We start from the raw sequence: 27,941 nt of genomic DNA, 5'->3' as shown, positions 1-27,941 counted from the left end.
CCTTCTAGTACAGACCACAGACCCAATTATTTATGTTTTTCTCAAAAAAGGAGCATGTGCTGTATCATGAGACGGTGAGAAACAACTTTATACATCTTGTTAAAGACAGTTCTTCATGAGGAACTGCTCAGTGGTAACTTGGCTTCTGTAATCTTTCCATGTCATTTAAAGGATAGTGGGAAAACTGAAGAGGGCAAGCACAGTAGGCTAATACCACAGGGTAGGAAGGACTGGTGGAGTAATGGACAGCAGAAGCCACCACCCACTTCAACCACTCCGTGGGTTTAGGAATAATGAGGTAGAACTGATTCATGTTTGCAATCTACACTCATGTGACAAGAGCAGGAGGAATTTGCATTGAAGTGTTGAAACCTAATCGTACCCTCTGAAGATCAAGTCACCCTGTTCTGACTAGAAAAGTAACAAGACGGGACCAGCTTTGCACTCCTGCTTTCCTCCATCAACCAGTAGCAATCTGGCTTTTCTTGCCAGTCAAACTCTCTGATCAATCATGCTTTCCATGCACTCCAGAACTGGAAAGCTCTGGGCTTTTCCATGCATCCCAGGAAGCTAAGCATGTTTTCAAGACTATCCCAGTTTCATTCATTTTACCTACCAGGTCTGTCTGTCTGCTGACATACTTTTCCATATACAGTAAATCTGCAAGTGGATTAACTCTGAGGGCTAGTAAGGTCAGGAATGAGAAGAGATCAGATAATGTCTACTCATATGTGGACAGTCTCAAGACACATTATAAGCACACTCTTTTTAAGGGAGGGTACACAAAAGAATCATGTTTAACTCATAACAACATTTTCAAATTCCAACAGAACACAAAACACTGTTTTCTACAGTCCACCCATTTCACAGTTTGATGATTCTGACCTAGGATCTCTGTGAAGACAACCAACCTAGTCAGTCATCCCAAACGGTGCAGTGAAGGAAGAAATGCTATTTCAGGAGAAGTTGAAACATCGTTTCCTTGTAATGAGCCAATGTAAACAATGGATTGAGTTTTTCTTCATTCAAACTGCAGCTTGTTGAGCAGCTGAGAATACAGTTACTCCCCTAGTGTCCATACAGGCTTGCTACCATGACAGCCCACAGACCTGGAAATCCACAAGTGCTCAAATCCTTCATATAAAATTGCACACTATTTTCATACAACCTAAGCACACCCTTCCATACAGTTTAACTCACCTTTTAATTAATTAACTACTTAATTTAACAGATAAATCCTATGTCAACTCTTTATCATTATACTGTATTGTGGTGTTTCCAAGAATACCCAAGGCTAAAAAAAAAAATATTAAAAAACAACTTTGCAGCTACCAAATATGTGCATCTACCTTCAGTCCATTTTCTCTTGAGTATATTATTATTCCCAATGAGTAGCTCATCTAGGTTTAGAACACAGATGGAAGGACTGTTACATCATCTACAGTGAAGTGCTGAAGTCTACAGCTTATTGTTGGTTTAAGTGAACTCAGTGAAGCTGGAAAACGTTCCTTCTAGTACAGAAACAGAAGATCATTTCCTTTTAATCCAAACTTATGTGACTGAACTTACGATGACAAACCTACACACAAATAAATAAAAGGCACAAAAAAAGGTGGTTTATCAAATTTCCTACGAGGCAGAAGACTTCACTAACTGGCTCTTTTATAAACTGATATTTCAATGTCAACGTGATTGTGACACCAGAAGGACACTACTAAACTTCCTGAATGTGACTTTCCACCTACTCATTTTTATGTGAGTGGTAGTTTACATTTATCTTAATATTCAGTGAAATTATATCCCATTTTCTTACTAAACCTAGCAGATTTATATGCCATTACTATTTTCTCCTACTTTAAATCTACCCCACAAAAGGATGTAAGATTAATGTTTCAAAACCATAATTTTCCGCCGGGCGGTGGTGGCGCACGCCTTTAATCCCAGCACTCAGGAGGCAGAGGCAGGCGGATCTCTGTGAGTTCGAGGCCAGCCTGGTCTCCAAAGCGAGTTCCAGGAAAGGTGCAAAACTACACAGAGAAACCCTGTCTCGAAAAAACCAAAAAAAAAAAAAAAAAACCATAATTTTCCTTCAGATATTGTTTTGCTAAAGAACATAAAGAAGCAGCAGGGCAATGTCAAGCTTCACACCTACAAACACAGTACTATTCACATGTGAGCACATGTGTATTATATACATGCATAGATGTGTGTACATAGTTAAATACTTGGACTTGGTTTTCAAAAGAATGAAAATCTTTCACCATCTGGTACCAATCTTTAGACCTCGTCTTGTTCAAGCCCTATAGCCAGGCTCATTTTATAACTGAAACATGGTGTCCACACCCTCTCTTTCCTTGTATCTAAAACAAATCTCTCAGCCACCCTTTTTCCTTTTCCTATCTGGATCCAAATAGGCTTTCAACACCAAGCTAAGCTCAAGGCCTCATCCATATGCTGCCGTTTACTCTGAAACTAAAGTGATTTCCTTTTTTTTTTTTAATTTCAAATGACTTTTCAAGCATTCACATTGTCTCTATTAGACACACGTCAAGTAGCTCCTGTAGTATAATACTTTGGGGCTCAAGCATACATAAACCACAGGTCCTAATGTCTTTGGGCCCACCAAGTAAGGAAAGGCTTGCTAACTAACAGCAGTGTCTCTGTAGAGGAGGAATAAAAAAGGGCAAAGTGGCCCTTTGTGGACAAAAGGATCACCTCAAGCTGCCGGGAGACATGAAGCTTTATACAAAAGACAACATGAAGTTTTAAAGATGGGTAGGAACACCTTAGGCACAGAAGGCAGAGAAAACAGCACACGCAAAGGCAGTGAGATGAGACCAATGTGGCGTGTCTGGAGAACTATTAACAAACAGATCATCATGGCTAGAGCACAGATCACCAAGACTTAAGACAGACTCAGAGACATGAGTCTATCCTCAAAGAACTAGCAAGGGCAAATGTACAAAGCACTATCAATTTTTCACTTTTGTGGTTTCACATCCATCAGGTTTCCTTGCTTCTAATCTTGATACCACACCACATTTTCATTTATGCTTCACAAGGCACCCAGAAAGATTCAACTAATGAAAATTCACTGGTCAAAATTCCCCAACAGCTTCAATAAAAGCCACAGAACTTTACAAACTGTACAAGGACCAACTCTAGCCATGCTGGCCTGTCTCCATTTGCTCTTTATTGCTGTGATGAAACAACTAACCAAAACCAATTTAAGGAGGAACAGGTTTATTACATCTTAGAGGTTAGAGTCCATCATCAAGAGAAGCCACAGCAGGAGCTCAAGCAGGAATCTGGACACGGGAACCGATGTAGAGACCATGGAACACTGCTTACTGGCTTGCGACTCAAGGCTTGCTTAGCCTGCTTTCTAATACAACTCAGGATTCCCTGCCTAGGGATGGTACTGCCCACAGTGGGCTCTGTCCTCCCACATTAACCTTAATCAAGAATAAGCCCTTCAGACATGCCCGCAGACCAGTCTGATGGAGTCCATGCTTCTACGAAGGTTCAATCTTCCCAGGTGAGCCAAGTTTGTGTCAAGTTGACAAAAACTAACCAACAGCCTCCATAATTTTTCTTAGAATACAACAGGCTCTTGCTGTCCACTCCTAACCCAGGCGTACATCTGGATTATTCCTTTCTACGTTCTGTCTGCATTCAAATGTCACCACTTCCTTGGTAAGGCTTTATCTATTTAAAGATGTAACTCTTGCATCCAAAGACTACTTCCCTTTTTCTGTTTTATTTTCCTTTTTATCCTATTATTCCATATGCTGCTTTATTTTGTTTTGTTTTTACTTTGGTTGTTACACTAATTCCAAAGAGTAGTTAGTCTCCATTTTCATTACTGACCCGTGTTCAGTGGTTAGAACAGTGCCCTCCCTGTAACAGGAACCATAAACTGGCCTCTGTCTCCTCAACTAAAATCTTAGTTTCTGTATAGTAAGACTTGTGCTTTTTCTTTTTCTATTAGTCATTCATTCTGTGACTAAATAAAGAGCAATATTCTGCATGGCAGTTATAAGCTTGTACCCTGGAAGCAGACCAGCCCACTGCTTTGTATTTTTGTGCTATTGTGAAAACTACTGGACCTCTTCTAAACCTTAGTTTCCTATTATAAGATGATAATAGGCATTGATCTTGTAGGAAAGTGTTAAGAATTAAAATAACGTAGACAAGCACATTACTACCATCCAGGCAAACAGCAAGTGTTAGATATTACAGTATGGCAAGAAACATTCTAACTCACAAACTGCTTGCACCAAGTTATCACATCATTTCTAGTATCCATTTCTTCTCAAAGTGGCTATTTTCAGAAAAATCCTGGATCTGCATATGCCAGCTTACTACAGTCAGCATCGCTGTGACAACCTCCTATCTCCATAAAACTGTGTTTTCATGCTGGTAACTTATAAACCGAGACAGGGAGAGGTTAATGTACATAGTTTTACTTAAATAGTTTCTGAAGGCTAGAATGTAACTGAGTTGGTAGAGTGGTTGCCCTGTATGTACCACACTCTGGATTCAAGACCCATTCCAAACTAAACCGGGCAGTATTGTACTCTCAGAGGTGCTCCTGGAGGAAGCAGAGGGAGATCAGGAGCACACAGTCATTCTTGGCTACAAAGAGTTCGAGGCCAGCCTGACTACATGAGATCATGCCCCACCTTCTAAAGGACAGAGAAGAAAATTAAGTGATAAATTATACAAAAGCCTTATTTATCACAGATGTTAATTTATAGTCTTTGCTAAAACTGAGTTTTGGTGTCTGTTTCACAAAACCTCATAAAAAAGGGTTTAATCTTAGATAATTAAAACTAAATAAAATGTTTTACTTCTAATTCTGTATTATATAGCTTTGAATTATTTCTGACTATACCAAACTAGACCTCCCATTTGTTGAAAGGGCCACTATGAGGACTTACATTAGTCCCCAAGAAACTGGCTAGTGACAGGATAGTCTTACCAAGTTAAGTTACTGTGTATCAGAAAGTAACTGGAGGCTTTAAATACATAAATACGACAGGGTGGTGGTGGCCCACGCCTTTAATCCCAGCAGTCGGGAGGCAGAGGCAGGCGGATCTCTGTGAGTTCGAGGCCAGCCTGGGCTACCAAGTGAATTCCAGGAAAGGCGCAAAGCTACACAGAGAAACCCTGTCTCGGAAAACCAAAAATAAATAAATAAATACATAAATACTTCTGTTTATAAAATATCCTCCACCTAAGCCTTATGTTGAAAAATAAAACAGGACTAGTATCAAGCTAAATGTCAACCCTATGACAATGGTACTTGAAGGCACCGTGGCATTCATCTCTAACCCCAGTGCTTGGGAAGCAGGAGGGCCTGGAGTTCAGGTCAATTTTTAAAGCGCTTTCTTCAGTGATCTAGAAAATAGGATAGGTCCTATCTTGTAGAGTAACTGTGGAACTCCATTAAGATAAACAGAAGTCAACTGTTCTGCAGCATACCAATTTTACTGAAAAAAGATGCAGTAAAATATTTGAAAACTACTAAAGTCATAGTCCCACAACTACCCAACCATCTTCATGTTCATGCTTGTAGGGCAGATACTCTTACACACTGAGCCATCTCCAGCACTCTAGAACACCACCATAAAAGCCAGATGGCACCAAGGTAAATACTAGCCCAACTTCTGTGTGACCTTCAACAATGCTTTTAAACTCCTTTGTCCTGTTTCTGAACTTACAACAGCATAATAAGTTTATGTCAACGTGGGATATGAAGAATGCATTCATGTAAACCACTCAGCTTTACACAAGGCTAACTGAATGTGTTAGATAAAATACAGAGTTTAACAATCCTTTAGGCAGAAAAAAGCAAAATACTAAAGTGACCTATCACCTGTAGCTAGAGTTTTCCTGCCTGGCCCACAGTCAGAACAAATCTCTGTCACCCGCCAGTCCCACAGCCGCTCAGACCCAACCAAGTAAACACAGAGACTTATATTGCTTACAAACTGTATGGCCGTGGCAGGCTTCTTGCTAACTGTGCTTATAGCTTAAATTAGTCCATTTCTATAAATCTATACCTTGCCACGTGGCTCGTGGCTTACCGGCATCTTCACATGCTTCTTGTCATGGTAGTGTCTCCCTTCCACCTTCCTGTTCTTTCTTTTCTCCTCTCTGTTAATCCCACCTATACTTCCTGCCTAGCCACTGGCCATTCAGTGTTTTATTTATTGACCAATCAGAGTAATTTGACATACAGACCATCCCACAGCAATCACTCCTAATGGCCACCAAACTGATACCTATGCCTCACAGATGCCTCAATCTACGAGATCATCTTAACATCAACATAAAGGCCATGTTTCTATAACAAAGAAATCTCCAACAATCTCCTTCCCATATTTTTTAAAAAAGAATGGAGTGACCAGTGAAAAACAGGCAGTTCTGAACTATGTCTTCTTGTCCCTCCCATCTTAAATTCATACAGGAATACCAGGAAAAACAGCTTACTTTTATCACACAGCCCAGGCTTCTTAAAGTTCATTCCACAACTAAGGCTGATGGTACTATGAACTAGTAGAATTGGTAGTAGACACACTCAGCTGCAGCTATCTCCAAACTTCTTGCTTCCATCTTTAGGATCCTGAACTTTCAGGCTCTGTCAGCTATGCTACTAAGGCTGCAATAAAACATTAAATGTGTACACAGCATCTGATATCCATCCCAACGCAGCCCTTTCAACTTTTTAAGACTTGGCAAATTCTTACAACTTTGGTTATAATGAACTGATCAAGAGATTACCAAGTGATTCACTCTAGGAGATAAGGAGAACCACATCCTGCACGCACATATACATGCTACAGGGTTTCTAAGGAGGATAAAGGAGCATCAGAGCAGCTCTCAGGACAGCAACACTTCTGAATAGCCAAATCAGGCCTAATGGTGAGGGTCAAATAAAATACACAAAGTAAACAGCAACATTTAATTCAGTGATGCTGAACCAAACAGATGTACTCACATACATAAGTGATGGGATAAATTTGTTCTTCTGCTCTATACCTACAGTAAACCCCTTAAAATCAACATGACCCCTGAACTCTAGAATACAAATGTCCTACAATGGTTTAAACTGCCTTATTCTGTACATCAAGTATGCCAATGGACAACAAAGACAAGAGCAATGGAGTGTGTTTTGTTTGCTTTTCCCATACTAGAGATTAAAAACCTTGTGCATGCCTGGCAAGCATCTACCAACTGAGTTATATTCCCAGCCCTAAAAACTTTTTGTTTAAATTTTTATTTTTATTTTATGTGGATTTTTTGTTTGTTTTTGCCTGCCAGAAAAGGACCTCAGATTACCTGAAACTGGAGGTACAAGTGGTTGGAGGTTCCTGTATGGGTTCTGGGAACTGAACATAGACCTTCTAGAAGAGCAGTCAGTGCTCTTAATCACTGAGCCATTTCCCTGAAGACTATTTTATAGGTAGACAGAACAGGACAATTTTCTCCAAAGTTACCATTTAATATAGCTGATTTTTATTTATACATTAAATTCCCAGTATATGAACAATTCAAATATAGGCAGTAAACTGGGATTTAATACATAAGTATGCATTGGCTCCTCACTTTAAAGATAATAATGACTGGGCAGTAGTGATGTATACCTTTAATCCCAGCACTTGGGAGGCAGATCTCTGAATTCAAAGCCAGCCTGGTCTATGGAGCAAGTTACAGGACAGCCAGGGCCACACAGAGAAACCCTGTCCCAAAACAAACAAACAAACAAATAAACAAACAAGCAAACAATAATGAAGTACTACAGATTTGTGATCTAAGAATGTGTGTGTGTGTGTGTGTGTGTGTGTGTGTGTGTGTGTGTCTGTCCGTCCGTCTGCGTGCACGTGTGTGTTTAGGCTCGAGATTGGTGTCAGGTATCTACCTCTGTTACTCTTATTTTTTGAGTAAATCTGGAGCACAACACTTTTTGCTGGACAGACTAGTCAACAACCCCTAAGATCTGCCTGTCTCCACGACTTCTCGACCCCCATAGTGATGGACTTACAGGCCATACTACCACACCTGGCCTTCACATGGGGACTAGGGATCCAAACCCAGGTCCTCATGCGTACATAGCAAGTACTGTATCCACTCGGCCATCTCCCCAGCCCCAACGAAAAAGTAAAACCAAATTCTCATAGATAAAAACATATATAACATATCACGAAATTGACTTCTTAACCTAGTACTATTGTTCATTCAATAAACATATATTTGAATATATTCCTGTCACAAGATTATTACTTTAAGATTGTATCAAGAATACACAGCAGGAGGTATCTCAGTGATAAAATGCTCAGCATAGCAAGGCAAAGTCAGAATTAGGGCAAGGAAAAAATCTGCTATCTCCCTTCTACTTAAGCTATATTGGCCAAATCAATTAGAGAAAAGAAAGTAATTAAAGACATGAAAAGTTAAAAAGTAAAATATGTATTTCCAAAAGACATTCTAGTAGAAAATCCTAGGAAAAATACTATCAATGATAAAACTAAGCCACTAAAACTTGTTGCAGAATATTTGCTCATACTGACAATCCAAGACTGCAAATAAAGTTTACTTTGAATCAGAGGGTGGAGTTAGAGATTAGCTGACCAGAATTAGCCATGGAGGTTTTGGAGGACCCAGGATACAGATATACACAGGAAGTAGTAGGGAAGGGCTTTGAAAGATTTGTGGACCTTCTTGGATCAAAAAAGGAAGAGAGAGGAGGTCACTGGCTGCTTCTCTGCCGCTTCTGTGATCAATCAGGTTTTTACCCCATGTCTGACTCCCAAGTTTTATTTAATAATAGATAATAAAAGTAGGTAATTTAATATAATTAAACGCCTCAAAAAATGACACACACAAGACAACAAAAGTGCCACCTAGAAGAGCAATGATTATTTACAAAATCATATAGAAACCGTATCACCAAGAGCAGCACAAATGATGATCCCTAAAGATTGAGCTTTTCAAGACCTAGAATGAATCATCCTAAAATTAACATGGAAGATCAAACACAAAGAAACATGGAAGAAAACCTTTAACATAAAAGTCTCAGAGCAACAGGAATAGCACCATCAAATACTAACACAGACTCTGAGGCTGCAACAAGTGAAGTACGGTGAGATGCCATTTCTGATCTTTCAGACTGGTGAAACATAAAGAGTTTAACACCACATGGCAGGGATGTGGGAAGAAGACACTTTCATGAACTGCTAGTAAGTAAGATCTTCGAAAAGTTCTCTTCTCCTAAGACAATTTGGCAATATTTAACAAAACTATACACCAATTTATTCTTCCCTCTGTTGCCTTACTTCCATCATGTATTCCCAAGACAGCTCCACAAGAGCTGGGTAGCAGGTTTGGCAAGAGATTGCATGTGCAGAAGACGACTCATCTGCATCACTGTTACTGTAATGTGTACAATCACCTGAGACTCACTATGTCAGGCACTTGTTTATCAAGCTAGCACACAGACACAATGGAACACAATGCAGGTGTTAAAAAAGAAAGAAGGCTCTCTGAATGTATGAGTAATTTGCAAGAGAAGTGAAAAAAAGGGCAAAATACAAAAAAAGGGGGTTTCTACATTTACAAGAAAATTAAAAATACACAAATGTCCGTATCTTTTCAAAGAGAACAAAGATGATCTGAAACTAAGGAAACTAGTTACAAAGAAAGCATGAGAATGAGGTGAAGATACATGAGGCCCTCAAAGTATGTACGTCTCTTAAACCGTGATTTCAGAATTTTACTAAAATACAACAGCAAAGATGAGAGACAAGTTGCCGGGCGGTGGTGGCGCACGCCTTTAATCCCAGCACTCGGGAGGCAGAGCCAGGCGGATCTCTGTGAGTTCGAGGCCAGCCTGGGCTACCAAGTGAGCTCCAGGAAAGGCGCAAAGCTACACAGAGAAACCCTGTCTCGAAAAACCAAAAAAAAAAAAAAAAAGATGAGAGACAAGCACAAAAGTAAACAGGGAAACCGAGTTGTGTTACAGTTCAAGCAAGCAGTAAACACCTAATTCCAATCACTGTGCTTTTTTTTAGTGAAATAGGGGTTCTCATTTTGTTGCCAGGCTAGTCCACAGTAAAAGGGTCACATGATCCAAAGTGATTACATGCCTGTAGTCATGTGCCACTATACCCAGTTTCCCTGGAAATATTTTAACCTAGTACTTCAAAACCAGAGCTTCAATAAAAACAGAATGCGTCTTTATATTGAAAAAAGTCCGTAGTTCTACCTGATAGGTTTGTTTATGCGGTATAATGGCTATAGTAGGAGATAATTATGTATCTGTATGTATGTTTCCCCTGAAAGGGCCTGGAAGAAAAAAAAATCTAATAGTCATAAACACACATCATACAGTTTCTATACACTACTACACACCAAGATCTCTAAGGAAAAAAAAGGACGATTCTAGAGCTGAGAAACAAAACTAACTTGAACCTAGGTGATGATGTTTTGTCAGAAAGTAAGGAAAAGTTAAAAAATAATGCGGACACATGAAAAAAGCCAAGGACCCATCCTGAAAGGACTCCCACTGGCTAAACCCATGCAGCAAAATGCACAAAAACAGATTGTAGGCCCTTGTAAGAAATAAAAATCTCAAAAATAAATGAAATAAATCTACTCCCCCCTTACCCAGTGACTTACTCAGCACCAGCTTCTAAATGCAGATGAGATGACTGATTCAGAAAGTGAGACTATACATGTATCACAACAATAATTCAAGGTAGATGCTTCCATGGTCTCAAAATATGTCTCATAGGTTCTTTCATTATAAAAGACAAAATACAGTGCAGAAACCAGGACGCCATAACCAAAATTAACTTCAATAAAGACTCAAAGTGACATCTAATGCCTCCTGCCCAAAATGCCTAACCTAAATCTGATCCTGAAAAACTCAAACTAACTTTAGAGCACATTCAGCCTACACTCTGGTTGCTGTTGGTATTTGGGGTTATTCATTTATTTGAAACAGGGCCCCACAACACTTCCTAAGCTGACCTGAAATGTACTATGTCTATGTAGCCCAGGCTGGTCTTGAAATTGTACAGCAATGTTAGCTTACAAGCATGCTCAGCTCTGACAGTACTATTTCAATGGTAATATTCTAAAAAACGTAGACTAGCTACAACAACTGGGGAAAGGTACGTAAATACAACAGGTGATCATGGACAGCAGGGAGAATTGCAAAATTTGAGTTCCGATCTGTATATTACATACTACAATTTTCTATTAAATCTATGTAAAGAGTTTTGTTTTCATATGTGTACATGAGCATACATGTGACACGTGGGTGAATATGCATGCTAAGGAACAGACTGAGGTATCCTCAGGAAGACCATCCACTTCCTGTGAGACACTGGCCTCCTGCTCACCGCTCAGGCTGGCAGCCAGCGTGTCCTCCCAGCTCGGCCTCCCCAGCACTGGTATTCCAAGCACGCAGATACCACACCTTGCATTCTACATGGGTTCTGGGGACCGAACTCCTTGTGCTTGAAAGGAAAATGCTTTACTGGCTGAAGCGTCTGTTCTTTGAGACAAACTCTCACTCAGTAGATTAAGCTGTTTAAGAACTCACTGTATAGCTCACACTGGTCTCAAACTCTGGCAATCCTCTTGCTTCCTGAATGCTGAGACGACAGGAATGAACTACCAGTCCCAGGAAAGAAGACTTTTATTCCTAGATAGCATAAGACTAAACACAGGCACTACTCCTGTAAAGACATCTAATGATTCAACAGCACCTAGTATAATGTCTACATGCACCATCAGATATAAAAAGGAAACTAGAAAACAAATATAACTAATAATCAATCTGGATAAAGTATGAATAAGCATTTATGAGGGTGAGTCAGGCGGTGGTGTCGTGGTGCACACCTTTAATCCCAGCACTCAGGGGCAGAGGCAGGTGGATCTCTGTGAGTTTGAGGACACTGTGGTCTACAGAGTGAGTTCTAGTACAGGTACCAAAACTACACAGAGAAACCCTGTCTCAAAATACTAACTAACTAACCACTAACAAAACAACAACAACAAAGAATGTACATATTTGTAGCAAAGCTTTTTACTTTTGAAAAGAGAAAACAGGACAAAAAAGAAAACTGCTGTGTTCACTATTGAAGTTTTAACCAGGTTACCCTAAAATCAGACTTTGTTTGGTTTAACCAATGTGTAGCAATATAGAGTTACATAAAAAGGGAGTCAGAATCTATGTGGTCCTCTAATGATAGAAACTCAAAAGAATATACCAAACTCTGTAAGCACTCCTGACCAGTCACTCATAAAGAACACACTTGGAAACACAGGCTACCAAGGTACTAACTTCAATTAAGAAGAACCTCAGTGGCTGAAGAAATGGCTCAGTGGTTAAGAGCACTTGCTGTTCTTCTAGAAGACCTGAGTTGAACTCCCAGCACCCATGTTGGGCAGCTCACAACCACCTATAATTCCAGCTCAAGGGAATCAGACACCTTTGACCTCTGGGGGCCCTGTACTCATGTGCATGTACAACATATACACAATTAAAAATAATAAATCATTTTTTTTTAAGTTTTAAATTAAAAAAAGCATAACCCAAAGCACGTGGGAAATCAACTTAACCCAAGAACAATCACAGAAAGCATCCTCAACTCTGGGGTGACTGTAGACAAACTAAATTCAGCTCTTCAGTAGAGTACCAGAGTCAGGACCCTAGATTTATGTTCTCTGATATTTACTTATTTGCTTATCTATTTATGTGTTGCTAGAGAAAGAACCCAGAGCCTGTGTGTACATTTTAACAGAATGTTCCTACTGACCTCCTGTTTGATTTTATTAACATTGTATTTATTAATCTCTGGACCATGAGACAAAATAAAACTTGACCCAAAAGACTTCACCATAAAAGGCAAGTTATAATTATAGGATAAGCAGTATCTTTGTAAAGCAACTGATATTAGACCCACAAAACAAACATTATGTATAATGGTAAGAATGCAAAGACCAGAATTACAAACATTTGCCATCCTTTACAATAAGATGAACATCCAAACAACAGTGTGTGACACAATGTCATTCAAATTCTGTTTTGTAAGAAAACTTTCCAGTTTAACCCCCACTACATTAATGAAATTTACTGATCAACAAAATTTAAACACATGGGATGTACATGAAATATTTAGCAACTATACAAAGTGGAGAGTTATGAATAAATGTTCTGTAAAATGCAAAGCAGGTCTATTACCTGCTGTGGAATAATCCTCTTGTACACTGTTAAGATTTGTCACTTGAATTGGTTTAATAAAATGCTGATTGGTCAGTATCCAGTCAGGAAGCATAGGCAGGCAACCAAACTAAGAATGATGGGAAGAAGAAGGGCAGAGTCAGAAATCGCCAGCCAGATGTAGAGGGAGGAGGAGATGAACATGCCATGCTAATAAGGGTACTGACACATGGAAAAGCATAAATAGAAATATGGGTTAACTTAAAAATGTAAGAGTTAGTAATAAGCCTGAGCTATTGGCCAATCATTTACAATTAATATAAGTCTCAGAGTGGTTCTTTAGGAACAGGCAGTCAGGACAAGAAACTTCCGTTTACATGTGACGCCCTATGCTGGGTGCCAGATGATGCGTAAATCTAATTAATCTTATCAATAAAAACTAGGAGTTAAATATCGGGGTAAAAGAAGCAAGGGAGCGTCCACAGTCACTGCCTACCTCTCAGAATCCTCCAATCAAAAGTGCTGATCTCAGGATCCTGTCTCTGCTCTGCTTTATCACTTCCTGACTCCTGTCTGTAGAGACCTCCAGACCTCTATGGTTAACTAGTAGTGGCTAGCTCCGCCCTCTGACTCCAAACAGGCTTTGTCAAAACACAAACAAAATATCACACAACAATTACCATGGAAGGAAATAGGAAGGCAAAGGGTACAAAGAGTACTCTCAACACATGAAACATGGTTCCTAACTGGCAATTATGACTGGCATGCAATATTGGGAGTTGAGGCTGGAGACTATCACTCAGTGGTAGAGTGCTTGCCTAGTAGGTGCAAAATCCTAGGTTCAATCCCCAATATGGACAAAAAAGGAGGAAGGAAGGGGGGCAAGTGGGGAGGGGGAAGAAGGAAATAGAACCAGAACTATGCCCTTCATAAATAACCTGTAAGCCTCTAGAAGAAAAGTCTCAGGAATATAAAGAATTTTTTGATTGTTTTTTTTTCTAGGATTAAATAACAACAATTGTTTCTAAAATTTGAAATAAAATTAAAGTTACATGTGAGCAAAGCTTTGAAAAATTAAAATACTGGGGCTGGGGATCGACGTGGAAATATGAGGACATGAATTTAGATACCCAGCAGGCCTACATAAAGCAGCTTATGGGGACTGGAGAGATGGCCTGTGGTTAAGAGCATTGGCCGCTGCTCTACCAGAGGACCAGGATTCAATTCCTAGCTCTAGACGGTGCTCACAACCATGTGTAACTCCAGTTCTAGAGGATCCAATACCCTCTTCTGTCCTTTGTGGGCATCAGGCATGCATGTAAGTGGTGTACAGACAAGCATGCAGGCAAAACACTCACAGACATTAAAAAATAAAACAAACAAAGAAAGCAGGATGTGGTGTGCAACTGTAACCCCAGTGCTGAGGAAGTAGAGACTGGTAGATCCATAAAGCTCATCTGCCAGTCAGCCAACCTGAATATATGAGCTCCAAGTTCATGATAGTCTCACATCAAAAAAGAATGTCGATAGCTATATAGGATGGCATCCAAAATCAATCTGTTTCCAACACTCGTGCACATTCACCACATGCAAACATACACAAACAAGTACATGTATCCACTATACACACACACACACACACACACACACACACACACACAGAAATACTGCATTAAACAAGGTATCACATTAGTACAGCTTCTATTTAATTTTAGGGCTTTGAGATGAGGTCTTTCCTGACCCCTCTCCACCCCCCATAGGTAGTACTATTATTCTCACAGTAATTTACAAATGAACTTCCCTAAGAGGAATTGGGATAGAAAAGGAACCTCGCCAAGATAATAAGCACTGAACAAATTCAGTAAAACCAATGGTTTCTCACCTGGAAAGGAAAGTCCAAACAGGAAAACAACAATAAATATGTTAAGAAAATTCTCTAGTTAGGAAAAACAAACAAACAAAAAGTTGAAGGAAACCTTGTTTTTAACATTTTAAATTTTAAAACCCAAGTTAAATAACTACAGTTAGAATGAGTTAGGACTCAGTAGCTCACTCATGTCTTCTCCCTAAGTCAAACAGAGCTCTAGGTACCTTCTCTGAAACTCAAAGACAAAGTGCAGGGTGTGTCCAGGCTCTGCTTGGTGACAGGTGCAGCTTTAGCAGGTGCCAGAGCAGATGCCACTCAGAGGCTTTGTTCTGGATGTGACCCTGGCCAGCATGCTGGTGCCAAGTGCAGCCAGATACCTCAGCAACTAAACTGATTTCATTGGTACTTAGATCAACTGTTCTCAAACTTGAGCCTACTAACAACTACCTGGGACATGCTTTTTAAAACTACAGTTTCAGTCTACTAACTACTAAGCCCACAGATCAGTCTTACCATAAAGAACAACTAGGTACCATATGATACCTCGGAGAGCAAAGCACTGCTTATGAAGTAATCCCTACATATTAAAGCTGTGTGTTATCAACCTTTAGCTCCAGCTGTTTTCAGAACAGGATGGAAAAACCAGTTAACTGACTTCAGGAGGAAGTCATCAACCAAGTCCAGAAGGTAGGACCTCCTAAAGGACAAAGTACCTCATTACTCTAGTAAAAAATGGTATCTGGGAAAAAGAAAGCGAACTGACTGTTAAGAAGTAAGACCCAGCCAGGTGGGGGTAGCTCACGCCATTAATCCCAGGATTTGGGAGGCAGGCAGATCTCAGTGAGTTCAAGGCTAGCCTGGTCTACAAAGCAAGCTCCAGGACAGTCAGGACTGTTATACAGAGAAATCCTGCCTCAAAAAAACAAAAAGAGGTTAGACCCAGCAGCCAACACATCAAAAACATCACCTTTTTCAGGTCGTATCACAACACATTATGGGGTTAAGTGGTAGAGTCCTGCACATACTGATCCTGTGTTCACATAACTACAGTTCTGTCATTGAGCAATGCCATTGACTACAGTAATTATTCCTAGACATCACCAAGAGTTTTCAGTCCCTACAACAGTGAATCACAATATACTCAGTCAAAAGAGCATGCATTTTGTAAAAATGAATTACCTCAATTAACAATATAATATATTTGCAAAACTATATAAACCCAATGATACATCTACATCTATTTTTTAACAGAAAAAAAATACACAGTTGACTTTGTTTCTTGAAAAGCATAATGATCACATTAACAGATAATCTAAAGGCTAATAAATCCAAACACACATGGACATGGAACATATCTGATGATATTTAGTAACTGTGAATGGAGAATTACATATGATAATTATTTGTGAAACATAAAGGGGTTACGGTGTGTTTTGAAAAACAAAATTTATTTCCAAATTGGCAATTATAGCAGACACGTAAAACTAAGAGTGAAAATCCTTTATTACAGGATACCAAAAAGTTTTATTCCCTATATAAATGCATTAATAGATGGATCTTCAAGGGGTACCCAGAACTCATCATCCTCATCTATTATTGTATGATTCTGACCAAATGAAACTGCCAATATTTTTGGCAATACTATGGATAAGTACACCAACAATGTTACCTATATTTATTTTAATTTCAATCAAAACTGCACACACTGTGCTGGAGAGGCGGCTGAAGAGGTGAAAGAGCTTGCCAGGCCAGCCCAAAGGCCTGCGTTTCATCCTGAGGGCCCACACTGTGGGGAGAGAGAACTCTCCAAAGTTGTCCTCACCTCGACACATCTGCTGTGACACACACATTCACAATGACCAAATCAATGAATTGAATTTAAATTTTAATATACTTCTCATTTTAAGTCATAAACTAACTAGAGAGAGCTTTAGTCCAAACATCTCCCTTCTTCAGTAACGTCTAGCCTTAAAACTGTACCTATTGCCAACAGCTTTTCCCTAATATCAAAACTCAGGGTATGACCTCCCCACGTTTCAGAGTCACAGAACTGAAGAAAACTACAAATTTTTAGCAGAACTAGCATCAAATTCAACACAATCACTCTCCTATAAACAATAACTACCACAATTCTCCAGAGAAACTTCTTACAAATTGTTTAAAACTCAAATTTTCAATACAAGTATCATGATTTTCTTAAAAGGCAGTCTCTAGTTAGAATAAACAGGAATTGACTTGTAGGGAGAGCTAACTGAAGTAACCCAAATATAAAGACCCAACAAAATTAAAGTTATTATAAACTCTTTCCTTAGAAGGATGACCATGCAAATAAATGTGTCTGAGACTCGATTTTGTCACATTGTTTATTTATTTACTTAGTGTGTTGGGGGTGTGGACATGCCCCAGCACACATGTGGAGCTAAGAGGACAACTTGTGGACTCTGGCTCTCCCTTTCCACCATGCAGGTCCCAGGGATGGAAGCCAGGGGTGGTAGCAAATACCTCTACCCACTGAGATTGCTCACTGGGCCTCAAACTTAATCTTTTGCCATAGGACTGCGACACAGCTCAGGTAGAACACTTGCCCTGAAGGAGGCCCTAAGTTCCATTCCCAACACTACCAAACACAAAGCCAAAACGCCATCTTTTCCTTTTGTATTTGCCCTCTATCACATGCTCACATCTGAACTGCAGTTCAAACAGTAGAGAAACCCACACTTTTCATTCTCTCTACACCACTGTCTTTCCTCCATCTTGAGACGAAGCCCACTGCTCCTCGTCCAGGCTCAGATTTTCTTCTAACATTAAAACTGTACTGTGTCCTTACTCTTCTGTTCCTGTCAATGGACATATGGCAATTTTTTTTTTTTTTTAATTTTTCGAGACAGGGTTTCTCTGTGTAGTTTTGGTGCCTGTCCTGGATCTCACTCTGTAGACCAGGCTGGCCTCGAACTCACAGAGATCCTCCTGGCTCTGCCTCCTGAGTGTTGGGATTAAAGGCGTGTACCACCATTGCCTGGCTACATATGGTACTCTTAATATCCCCCTGGCAAGAATACTAGTTAACTAGAATCACTACCATAATTTTGCACAGTATTTATGAAGATATGGAAATCTGTAAGTCTAGGCCAGGAGAAGTGGCACACACCTGTGGCAGGATGACCGTGTGCTCCAAGCCAGCCTGAGCCAGAGTGAAGCTGTGCCCCAGGTGTTTTAAGTTAAATAGATAGAAACCACATGAGTGTGTAATATAGAAATAGTCCACAGTTTCCCTAGTCAATTGTTTTTTTCCTAATCTCATTTCTTCTAGTTTACAATTCCCAAACTGTGCTTCAAGAAATGTAGTAAGTGCTCCTCAAACATGACGTTTCATACCATATACCACTACGGTGGCACTTGGAGTAAGGACAGAGGTAACAGTGTGATCCCTAACGCTCTGGAGCGTCACACTCCGAAACAACCTCCGAGTCCTAGGATAAAGTAGCCAACTTTATATTATGACGCAAAATCATTTGACCTCTTCTAAGAGGCACATACTAAGTGTGAAGAACACTGGTGTTTTATAGTGCACAATACGAGTTTCTGCTTTGACCATGAATATTAAAGAACACTGAGATGGAAGTGGAGGCCGAGAGAGGGAATCCACCAGCCCTCACCCTATGGGGCCACACGTCCCCTCTCAACTCTTGACAAACCCATTTTATCATTAATCTCTATTAGGCTTGGGAAAGGCACAATAAATAGCCTTTACAAAAGAAAAAAACTCTTCCAAAATACTTTATCTACATTTACATTAGCCGAACTTGTCCTCGGTCCAATTTTGCTTAGTTTGAGAATACAAAAGAGCTTATGGAGTGCCGGGCTTCCTAAGACAGAGAGGACCTCACACCAAAATTTACCATGAAAACACCTATTCCTCAAGAGGTGCTCTTATAAAACGGTACATCTAATCAGAAATAAGATATTTTTAGTTCACAGCTGAGGTCTAAGTTTCAAATGAAAAGGCATATGTGCATTTTAGGTGGGCTAAGGATGTAACACATGTAACACATACTGGAGGCAGGGGTGGAGGAGGGGCATTATGAAATCCTCTAGCGTGTAACCTTGGGTCAACTGTCTATCTAGGAAAGTAAACTGACTTCTAGCTTGAGCAAATGTATGCTGCTTAAAAACATGGATTTTGACAGCTGACACTAACCTGAGTTTGATCAGACTTTACACTTCCTTCATCCACTGTTTCCTTCTACTTCCAGGAAGTCTACAAATCTTTCAGAAATGTAACACATTGTCATAAAATATCAAACTCAGGTTTGTTCAAAACAAAAGGATACAACTTATAAAATTAAAGTCCTCACACGAGTACCTTACTAAAATGAAGTTCTCCCTGTCCCCATTATTATTTTATTGACTTTCTGGACTAGTAGTAATCTGTCTATTCAGCTTTGTTTAGTAATTTACAAACTCAGTGTGTAACTTTATTCACTTACTGAAGAATACTGAAGAATATCACTTCACCTCCAATGATTCATAAAAGGCTTCCTCACCGACCTACATGAGAGACACTAGCTGACAATTCCTAAATGCATTCATGTCATTTAACTGATAAAAGTTAAGTGCTGGTAACACAACTACTCAAGTAACTAAAGGTCTCTTTTACCCACCAAGAAAAAATAACAGACTTCACAATGTGACTCCAAAGTCACTACTGTGAACACAATTCTACCCAAACTCCCAAGTATCTCCAAAGTACATGCATACAAAAAGAAGGAGGACTGCAAGGTTCAATTACAAGAAGAACAGAAACATGGAGTTTCCTATAATAAAATTTCAAGGCCTAAGATCATCCACTTCCTTTCTAAAATTCCCAAGTTTTACAAAGAACACATCAAGGTTACCCACAGCTGTACTATAATTACAGCTGCTGCATACCTGGGTCCCATAAATGAAAACAACTCTCAGATTAAATGTTTACTTAAACCTTATAGCGAAACTCCAAATTCTTCTTCTTCTTTTTTTTTTCTCGAGACAGGGTTTCTCTGTGTAGCCTCAGCTGTCCTGGAACTCACTCTGTAGACCAGGCTGACCTCAAACTCAGAGATCTGCCTGCCTCTGCCTCCCAACTGATGGGACTACAGGTATGTACCACCATGTCAAAACAAAACTTCAAATTCTTTTTTTTTTTTAAAGATTTATTTATTTATTATGTAGACAGGAGAGGGTGCCAGATCTCATTACAGATGGTTCTGAGCCACCATGTGGGTGCTGGGAATTGAACTCAGGACCTCTGGAAGAGCAGTCAGTGCTCTTAACCTCTGAGCCATCTCTCCAAACCCAAAACTTCAAATTCTTAATCCAAGTAAGAATAGCAAATTGTTCCTAAATCTTAGTACTGGAATAGAGCAAAAATAAAATGAAATTCATCAATTAAGTAAGTATCTCACTGTTCATAGATATACTTGGGCACAGAATTAGCCATATACAATCTCCAACTATAATTTATTAAACTCATTTATGAATAACACACTGAAACCATAATAGCATAATTTTTACCAAGTATATACAACAAATACAATTTTTTGATATTTGAATTTCTCCATCTACAAAACATGGGAAATTACACCATATCCTTTCTTACTTCTATAGACAGTCTAACAACAAGTATTTGTGGAACACTGAGATGAATATGCCAAGAAAGGTGCTAAATGAAAAAAAAGGTTACAAGATTTAGGAGCTGATTAAAATATAATTTTAGGGCTGGAGAGATGGCTCAGACGTTAAGAGCACTAACTTCTCTTCTAGAGATCCTGAGTTCAATTCCCAGCAACCACATGGTGGCTCACAGCCATCTGTAATGAGATCTGGTGCCCTCTTCTGGCCTGCAGTCATACATGCTGTATACATAATAAATACATCTTGAAAAAAAAATATATTTATTATATATAAATTTTTAAATATAAATGTAATACTTCCACACACTGTCAGCAGGCACTTACACTTTTAAAAATTAAGCACTAGTGTTATATAATCAACTGCATGTTCGATTTTAGACTGAGAATTTTTTTTTGTTTGTTTTTTGTTTTTTGAGACAGGGTTTCTCTGCATAGCTTTGCGCCTTTCCTGGAACTCACTTTGGAGACCAGGCTGGCCTCGAACTCACAGAGATCTGCTTGCCTCTGACTCCCGAGTGCTGGGATTAAAGGCGTGCGCCACCACTGCCTGGCCGAGAATTTTTTTGTAGATAATCTACAGTTGAATGAATGTATATTTGATAGATTTAACGTAACTTTTGGCAAACTACAATGTCTCTATACTTAATTACTATATCTGAACCCAAAAACCCCCAGAGCTGTTAGAACATGTGCATGACTAACCATCTGGTCTTATTTGTCTATAAAAGTATGTAGCTATATCAAATGATACTAGTCTAATAGGTGTCCATTCAATTAACTGTACAGGGTAATGTAGGCAAGTATGAAACTTGAAAAGAGAGCTAACAATATGTCCAATGAAAAAGCAGCTTGAATTAAATATTATGTAGACTATCACTCTAAATATTAAATTCTTATTTCTCACTCTATTGCTAAATCAACAGCTCAGGAAGCCTTTTTTACTGCCCTTTTATTTAAAAGGTACTCTGACACACATGCTATCAACACACACACACACACACACACACACACACACACACACACACACACCCATGCCTGGTATTTTCTCCAGTTCCTATAGAACGCAGTAACTGCCAAGTTCAGTGAACTCGTCGCTGTCAAATCTGAAGTCAATCTCTCCAACTTATGACTTGGAGAGAATATTGCAAAGCCAAAACCAAAAGAAACCCACCAAAATACAAGGCATCGCCTTCCATACCAGAGAGGATGGTATTAAATCTGATAGAGAACAGAGTTAACTTCTCAAGTCACTTCATTACCATAGCTGACTGAGAAGGCACTCTTAGGGTTAACTAATAGAATTACTGTTAACTGTTAAGAGTTTGGCATCTGCTCTGCCAATTAGATTTTTTTAAGAGGAAAAGTGTATAACCCAACATAATGCATACCCTTTAACTGTACAATACAGCACTAGGGAAAATTCTCTCAAGGTTGCTAGTAACCAATTTATGATCATCCTATTTCTTTGCAAGCCATGCAAATCTTCACATGGTTTTATTTTCCAAAACAAATGCTTTAACTTTCCTAAGGGGCCGAGCTCTAGCCCTACAAAAGCAAACCTGGAGTGACATACGGAGGAGAACAAGTTTAGCTAAGGACATGGTCCAAAGCAGCTTCTAATAAGAACGTAAAGCCCAAGTTGACCTGAGAACAACGTAAATACTTAAAACAACTTTGAAAGTATCCGGTTAAAAAGACTAACGACAAGCACAATTACTGTATGGCATAATCCCAAGATAGAAAAGACAATAAAAGACAAAATACTTCTAATTAAACTTTGTAAAAGAAAAGAAGTCCAGGTATTTCATTAATTATACTAAGATTGTTAATAACAATGCAAATTTTACAGAAAAATACACATCTCACCAGCCATATACACCATTCAGAATAGAATACAAAAATTTAATCGATAAACTTAAAAAATACTAGGCATAACTTTAAAATACACAATTTAAATGTACAAAATGCTACAAACATTTTAAATTGATTAGCACAAAGCCCTAGCATGTACTAGCATGATTCTCTCAGATCCTCTTACTATCAAAAACAGATAATCAAGTGACTATCACTCTAAGTATTAAATTCTTATTTCTCACTCTATTGCTAAATCAACAGCTCAGGAAGCCTTTTTTACTGACCCTTTTATTTAAAAGGTACTCTGACACACATGCTATCAACACACACATACACACACACACACACACACACACACACACACACACCCATGCCTGGTATTTTCTAGAGTTCCTATAGAACGCAGTACCTGCCAAGTTCAGTGAACTCTGCAGCCTCAAGTCTGAAGTCAATCTAAGGCAGCCAATGGGAAGTACACCTGTGCAATTACCCTGTTTCCTATTTCAGAATCCTGAGCTCTATACAGAGTAACTAGTGCATTTGAAGCAATGCAAAACTCAAATTATACAGAAGCTACATTACAAAAATAAAATAAAGGTGATCTTGTAAAATCACATTACCAATGTTTATTAGAAAGAACTACTAAGATCATTATTTTAATTTTAAATAACTAAGAACACTGGGTAATCCAACAAAAATAAAGGTTGACTTCAAAACAAACTACAATATGAAAGGGTCTATAGAAGAAAATCTAGGAGGAAAAAAATCCTAAAAGTCTCAAAATACATAATCTAGACTAAATCATATACCAAGTAAGAAATTTATTTTTTTGAGTAAGCAGTCAAAATATAAGGAAAATGAAAGAAAACCTCAACCATAGTACCTAGTTTCATACCATCCCCATTTTTCTAAAGATAATGAATATTTTCAAGTTTCTCAGAAATTCAATAATGAGTCCAAAAAGTAATCTTGGTCAGCCAAGGTATCTATATTATATTATTTATGTAAAAATATTCCATTGAAAACTCTCACTAACAGTTCCAATAAATTTCCTTTAAAAGGAAAAAAAAATCCAGAAAGACAGAATTGTAGAGGGTTAAGGAGTTTCCAAAGAAGAAGAAAAAAGACTCTTGCCACAGGTTACAAAGTTTCATTAAGTATCTTAAGTCTTTTACTAAGCATCGTCTTTTCTGGCCCTCAGTGGCTATCAAGCAATCAATAACAATGTCACAAAAGAATGTTTACAAGATAGGACATGGAGTGTCACCTGTAATGACTTTGTATGAAAAATGCAAATGACCGTATCTGAATGTGAGGAAAACGTCCGCCTCCTATCATCTCACTTTATTTACAGTAAATGCTTCTCAGACTGAAATTAACAAGGGGTTGGAATTGTTTAGAGCGTAAATTTTGTTCTTGTTTAGTCGCCCCTAAGTCCCTCGTTTCCAAATGCCGTGGAAAAGTCACCACTACTCACCGCAAGTAATACTGTTTTAAAGCAAAGGCAGCGTTAGAACAACTTCTGGGAAAGTGGAACTCTTCAACGATTTCTCCCCACTGATTCTTCTCAGAAACCTGTTAAAAACACAGGCACACTTGTCTGAAACTGCCCAATCCACGAAAAACCTACCCTAACTTGGGAGCTCCATGCCCATTCTGCAGAGATCTGTAGATACCTAAGGCACCAGTGGGTGTCTGGGGTCTATCCACAAGAGCTACAGCGCCAGGGCCGCCCGGACCACTGTGTTTTCACCAGAGAGCCCTGAATTTAGCAGCGCTTGTTTTGTTTTTGGGGGGGTTGGTGGGTTTGTTTTGTTTTTGAAGCCCGGACAATAACCAATCGCAAGTCCCTCTGTCGCCCCCTTTTAAATCTCAACGCGGTCCGTTTGCACTAAAGAAGACCAAAAAAAAAAGTTCAAAAGGATCAATACTGCTCCGGACAGCGACGTCCGCGAGCTCTGGGGGGGTCGGGGCCGGGGCCGACTCCGATCCCTCTCCCAGATCTATCCATCTCCATAGGCCCTTCTTTGAGGCCTACAGCTTCTGCCTAGCCTTGAAGCCTAAGATGGCTATTTGCAGACAGGTCCTGCTTTCTTTTGTTAGCGGTAGAAACCCGGGGCGAGCGGGCCGAGGCTGTGCCCCCGGCCGCCGGGATCATTTCGCAGCCGATTATCGATGTTAAACCTGCCCGCGCTAATTTTGAGTTGCACGAAAACTGCTCAGAGTCTGGTGTGTCTCTGTGTCTCCGCCTGTGCTAGAGCGGCAGCGGCGGCGGCGGCGGCGGCGCTGACTCGCGGGCGGGCGGGCGGGCGGCGCGGGGCGGGCGCGGGGCTCGGCGGGCGGGCAGGCGGGCACCCCGCTCGCCCGCCCGCGCTCAGACCCCGCGGGGGCCGGCTGGACACCGGGCAGGACGCTCCCCGCCCGCCGGGCCGCCCGCCCGCCCGCCCGCCCGCCCGCCGCGCGCACGCGAGCCACCAGGCCGAAAACAGCCGCCGCCGCCGCCACCGCCGCCGGCCGCCTCCGTGCCACCGGCTCGCGAGCGCCGAGAACGCCGTGGGGGACCCCGCCGGCCGCCCCCACCCCCGGCCCCCCGGGCGCCCGCTCCCGGGCCGGAGCAGACTTTTTCGGAGCAGGCCGGAGAGAGGGAAATACAAATTAAAACTTCCACTCACCTTCGCGAATCCGCCTAAAGTAGTGACTCTGGTGTAGAGCCCGTGAAGATCCAGCTCCTTCCCACCCACCGCGGGGATCTTCTTAAACGGCGACCTGCGGGGCGACAGAAAAAGCCCCGCACTTGTCACCGGGACTCCCCCCCCCCCCGTCCTCCCCGCGCCCCGCCGCGGGGGTCGCCCCCCAGGTTCGCCCCGGCTCGCCCCCTCCGGCGCTGCCGCCCTCCCCCGGGTCCTGCTCTCACCCTCGGCTGTGGTGGAACTGCCGCAGCTCGTCCAGGAAAGCCAGTCCCTTCCTCCGCTCGTCCGGAGGCGCCTTCCCCGTCGAGTTTGCCATTATTTTGCCCAAGGAGGTCTCCCGAAAACCCAGATCGCGCTTCAGACGCGGCCCCCGCTCCCCGCGCTCCCTACCAGCGCCCGGAGCCCATTCCTCGGCCGGCGGTGGCGGGGCTCAGTCATGGGCCGGCGGTGGTGGTGGTGGCGGCGGCGGCGGCGGCGGCGGCGGCGGCAGCGGCGGCGGCGGCGGCGGCGGCGGCGGCGCAGGGAGGGAGGAGGGAGGGGGAGGAGGCGAGGAGGAGGGGAAGGAGGGAGCGGGAGGCCAGGGGGAGCGCAGGGCCGGAGGGAGGGGAATTTCTAAAAAAGTTTAAAGAAAACGGGAGCGAAACTAAAGAGGGGGCAAGGCGGCCGGGCGGCCGGGCGCGGAGCCGCGGGGCGAACGCGGCCCCCACCCTGCCTCGGCCGCCTCCCCGCGGCCCGGCTCTGGCCGCCTCTCAGCGGCGCCGCCGCCGGCCCCTTAGCGGCTCGGCCCGGGGACGCGATTCAACATGGTGCTGCGGCCGGGGCCGGGGCCGGGGGTGGCGGGGGGGGACGGGACGCACGAGCCGGCCGGGGGCCGGGCGAGCGGAGGCGAGGGGCCCGGGCGGCCGCAAGGCCTGGGAGTTTCGGCGGCGGCGGCGGCGGCAGCGGCAGCGGCGGCGCGGCGGGGCCGGGGCAGGCGGGGCCGCGTGGGGAGGGGGAGGTCTGTGTGGTGGCTTGTGGAGAGCGGGGTGACAGCGTGGATCCGGGCCGCGGCTCCGCGGGGCCCTCGCACACATTCACGCGCGGCGGCGGCGGCGGTGGTGGCGGTGGCAGCAGCAGTGGCGGCGGCTGCAGCGGCGGCTGCGGCTGCGGCGGGCCCGGGCGTCCCCGGGCACAGGCTCCGGCGGCAGCCGAGCCGCTGCGCGCCGCCCGCCGGCCTGCCTGCCCGCCAGCCTCCCTCTCAGCCGCCGCCACGGCCGGGCCCCGCCAGCGCCGCACAGCGCCCCCCGAGGGCCGGCCGCGGCACTGCGCCTGGCTCCACACGGTCGCGGCGGCGGCGGCGGCGGCGGCTCCTCGCGGGGAACAATAGGCTCGGCTCGCCCGGCTTAGGGTTCATCTGCAATGTGCAGCACATTTCACACGCACACAAAAGCCGGCGGAAAAGGGGGTGGCGGTGGTGGAGGGGGGTGGGGGGCGGGCGGCGCGGGGAAACGGCCGCTACCGGTTGTTCCAGGGTGAGGGGTGGGGGCGATGTTCGTTCGAGGCCCCGGCGGGGGCCGTGGGCAGAACGGAGTCGCCCCCCGCCGCCGCCGCCTGCACGGCCGGGCCTTCCCGCCGCCCCGAGGGCCGCCCCGCGGAGGCTCGCCCGGTGCAGCCCTCCGCGGCGGCCCGGGCAAGTCCTCCCGCACCCTCTGCAAACGTTTAGGGCTGGAGCGATCGGCCTCTCGGCTGGAGGCTCCGATCCCGGGGCCCCGAGGAGCCCATTTTCCACGGCGTGGCCATAAAAGTCACTCGGACAAACTGTAGAGCAACACACACTGGTCAACTGCCTGCCCTACTTTTTTGGGGGGATGTGTGTGGACTGACTCAGGGCTCGCCTCTCGTCGGTGTCGTGCACCCCCAAACCGGAGTTATGCAAACAGCCCCTGCGCCGGTTAAGAAACCACCTCTCGAACTTTGAGGATAACGTTTTATATTTTATGGCACGGGCACCTTGAAATACAGAGGGCAACGTGTTCCCACCTCCCTTTCCATTTCCCGTCGTGATCCCTAAAGGTGTAAACGGGGGGGGGGGTCAACATTTCATCTCAACCAGCGGCCACCCCTCCACGGTGCGTGTTTACGAGGATGCCGGAGCCCTCCCTCGGCTGCACACGCAGAGCCTCCAGCTTCCTCCGTGGGGGTTCGCAGTCCCATTTCCGAGACGGCCACGACTGACGACTGACGACTGGCAAAGTCACTAGCCCAAGGTCACACGCTCATCAAAAAGAAATCCGGGTGGGTTTATCCCCGGGTCGTCTTTCCCAATGGCACATGGATTGGGTGGCGGCAAAAAATAAATAAATAAAATATTATGTAACCGAGCGGAGCGTGCTTCCGGTACTCACTCTAGGAAACGGGTTTTTTTTTTTAATTTCCCAAGGAAAGTTGCATGTCTGCAATGGGGTCGGAATAAGGTGTGGCTAGGAAATGCCTGACACCCGAGGACCAGTGAGTGTCTCGCAAAGCCTGGGAGGGGCGGAGACCCTGCCTGCCCGTGGAGGACGGAGGAGGACGGAGGACGGGGAAGCCGGGCCGGGCTGCAGGCGAGGCAGCGGCTCCCGTTTCCCACCCTCCAGCACCATCAG

General features: G+C 42.8%; 1 protein-coding gene across 1 annotated transcript in view; it reads right to left on the bottom strand.

Annotated features, from left to right (window-relative positions):
- The window catches only part of Arid2 (AT-rich interaction domain 2), a 145,141-nt gene extending 119,339 nt beyond the window's left edge, over positions 1-25,802 (bottom strand). The window contains exons 1-3 of the mRNA XM_006974330.4: positions 25,542-25,802; positions 25,300-25,393; positions 24,105-24,202 (exon numbers count right to left, since the gene is read on the bottom strand). Coding sequence (XP_006974392.1) covers positions 24,105-24,202; positions 25,300-25,393; positions 25,542-25,633 — 284 coding nt within the window. The 5' untranslated portion in view covers positions 25,634-25,802. The remainder of the gene's footprint in view (positions 1-24,104; positions 24,203-25,299; positions 25,394-25,541) is intronic.
- Positions 25,803-27,941: the final 2,139 nt, after the last annotated feature.

This window comes from Peromyscus maniculatus, chromosome 20 (genome assembly GCF_049852395.1).
Source record: "Peromyscus maniculatus bairdii isolate BWxNUB_F1_BW_parent chromosome 20, HU_Pman_BW_mat_3.1, whole genome shotgun sequence".
In the NCBI taxonomy this organism is placed as follows: Eukaryota; Metazoa; Chordata; class Mammalia; order Rodentia; family Cricetidae; genus Peromyscus; species Peromyscus maniculatus.
Note: the sequence above shows the minus strand (reverse complement) of the source record. Positions and strands in the feature narration are given on the sequence as shown.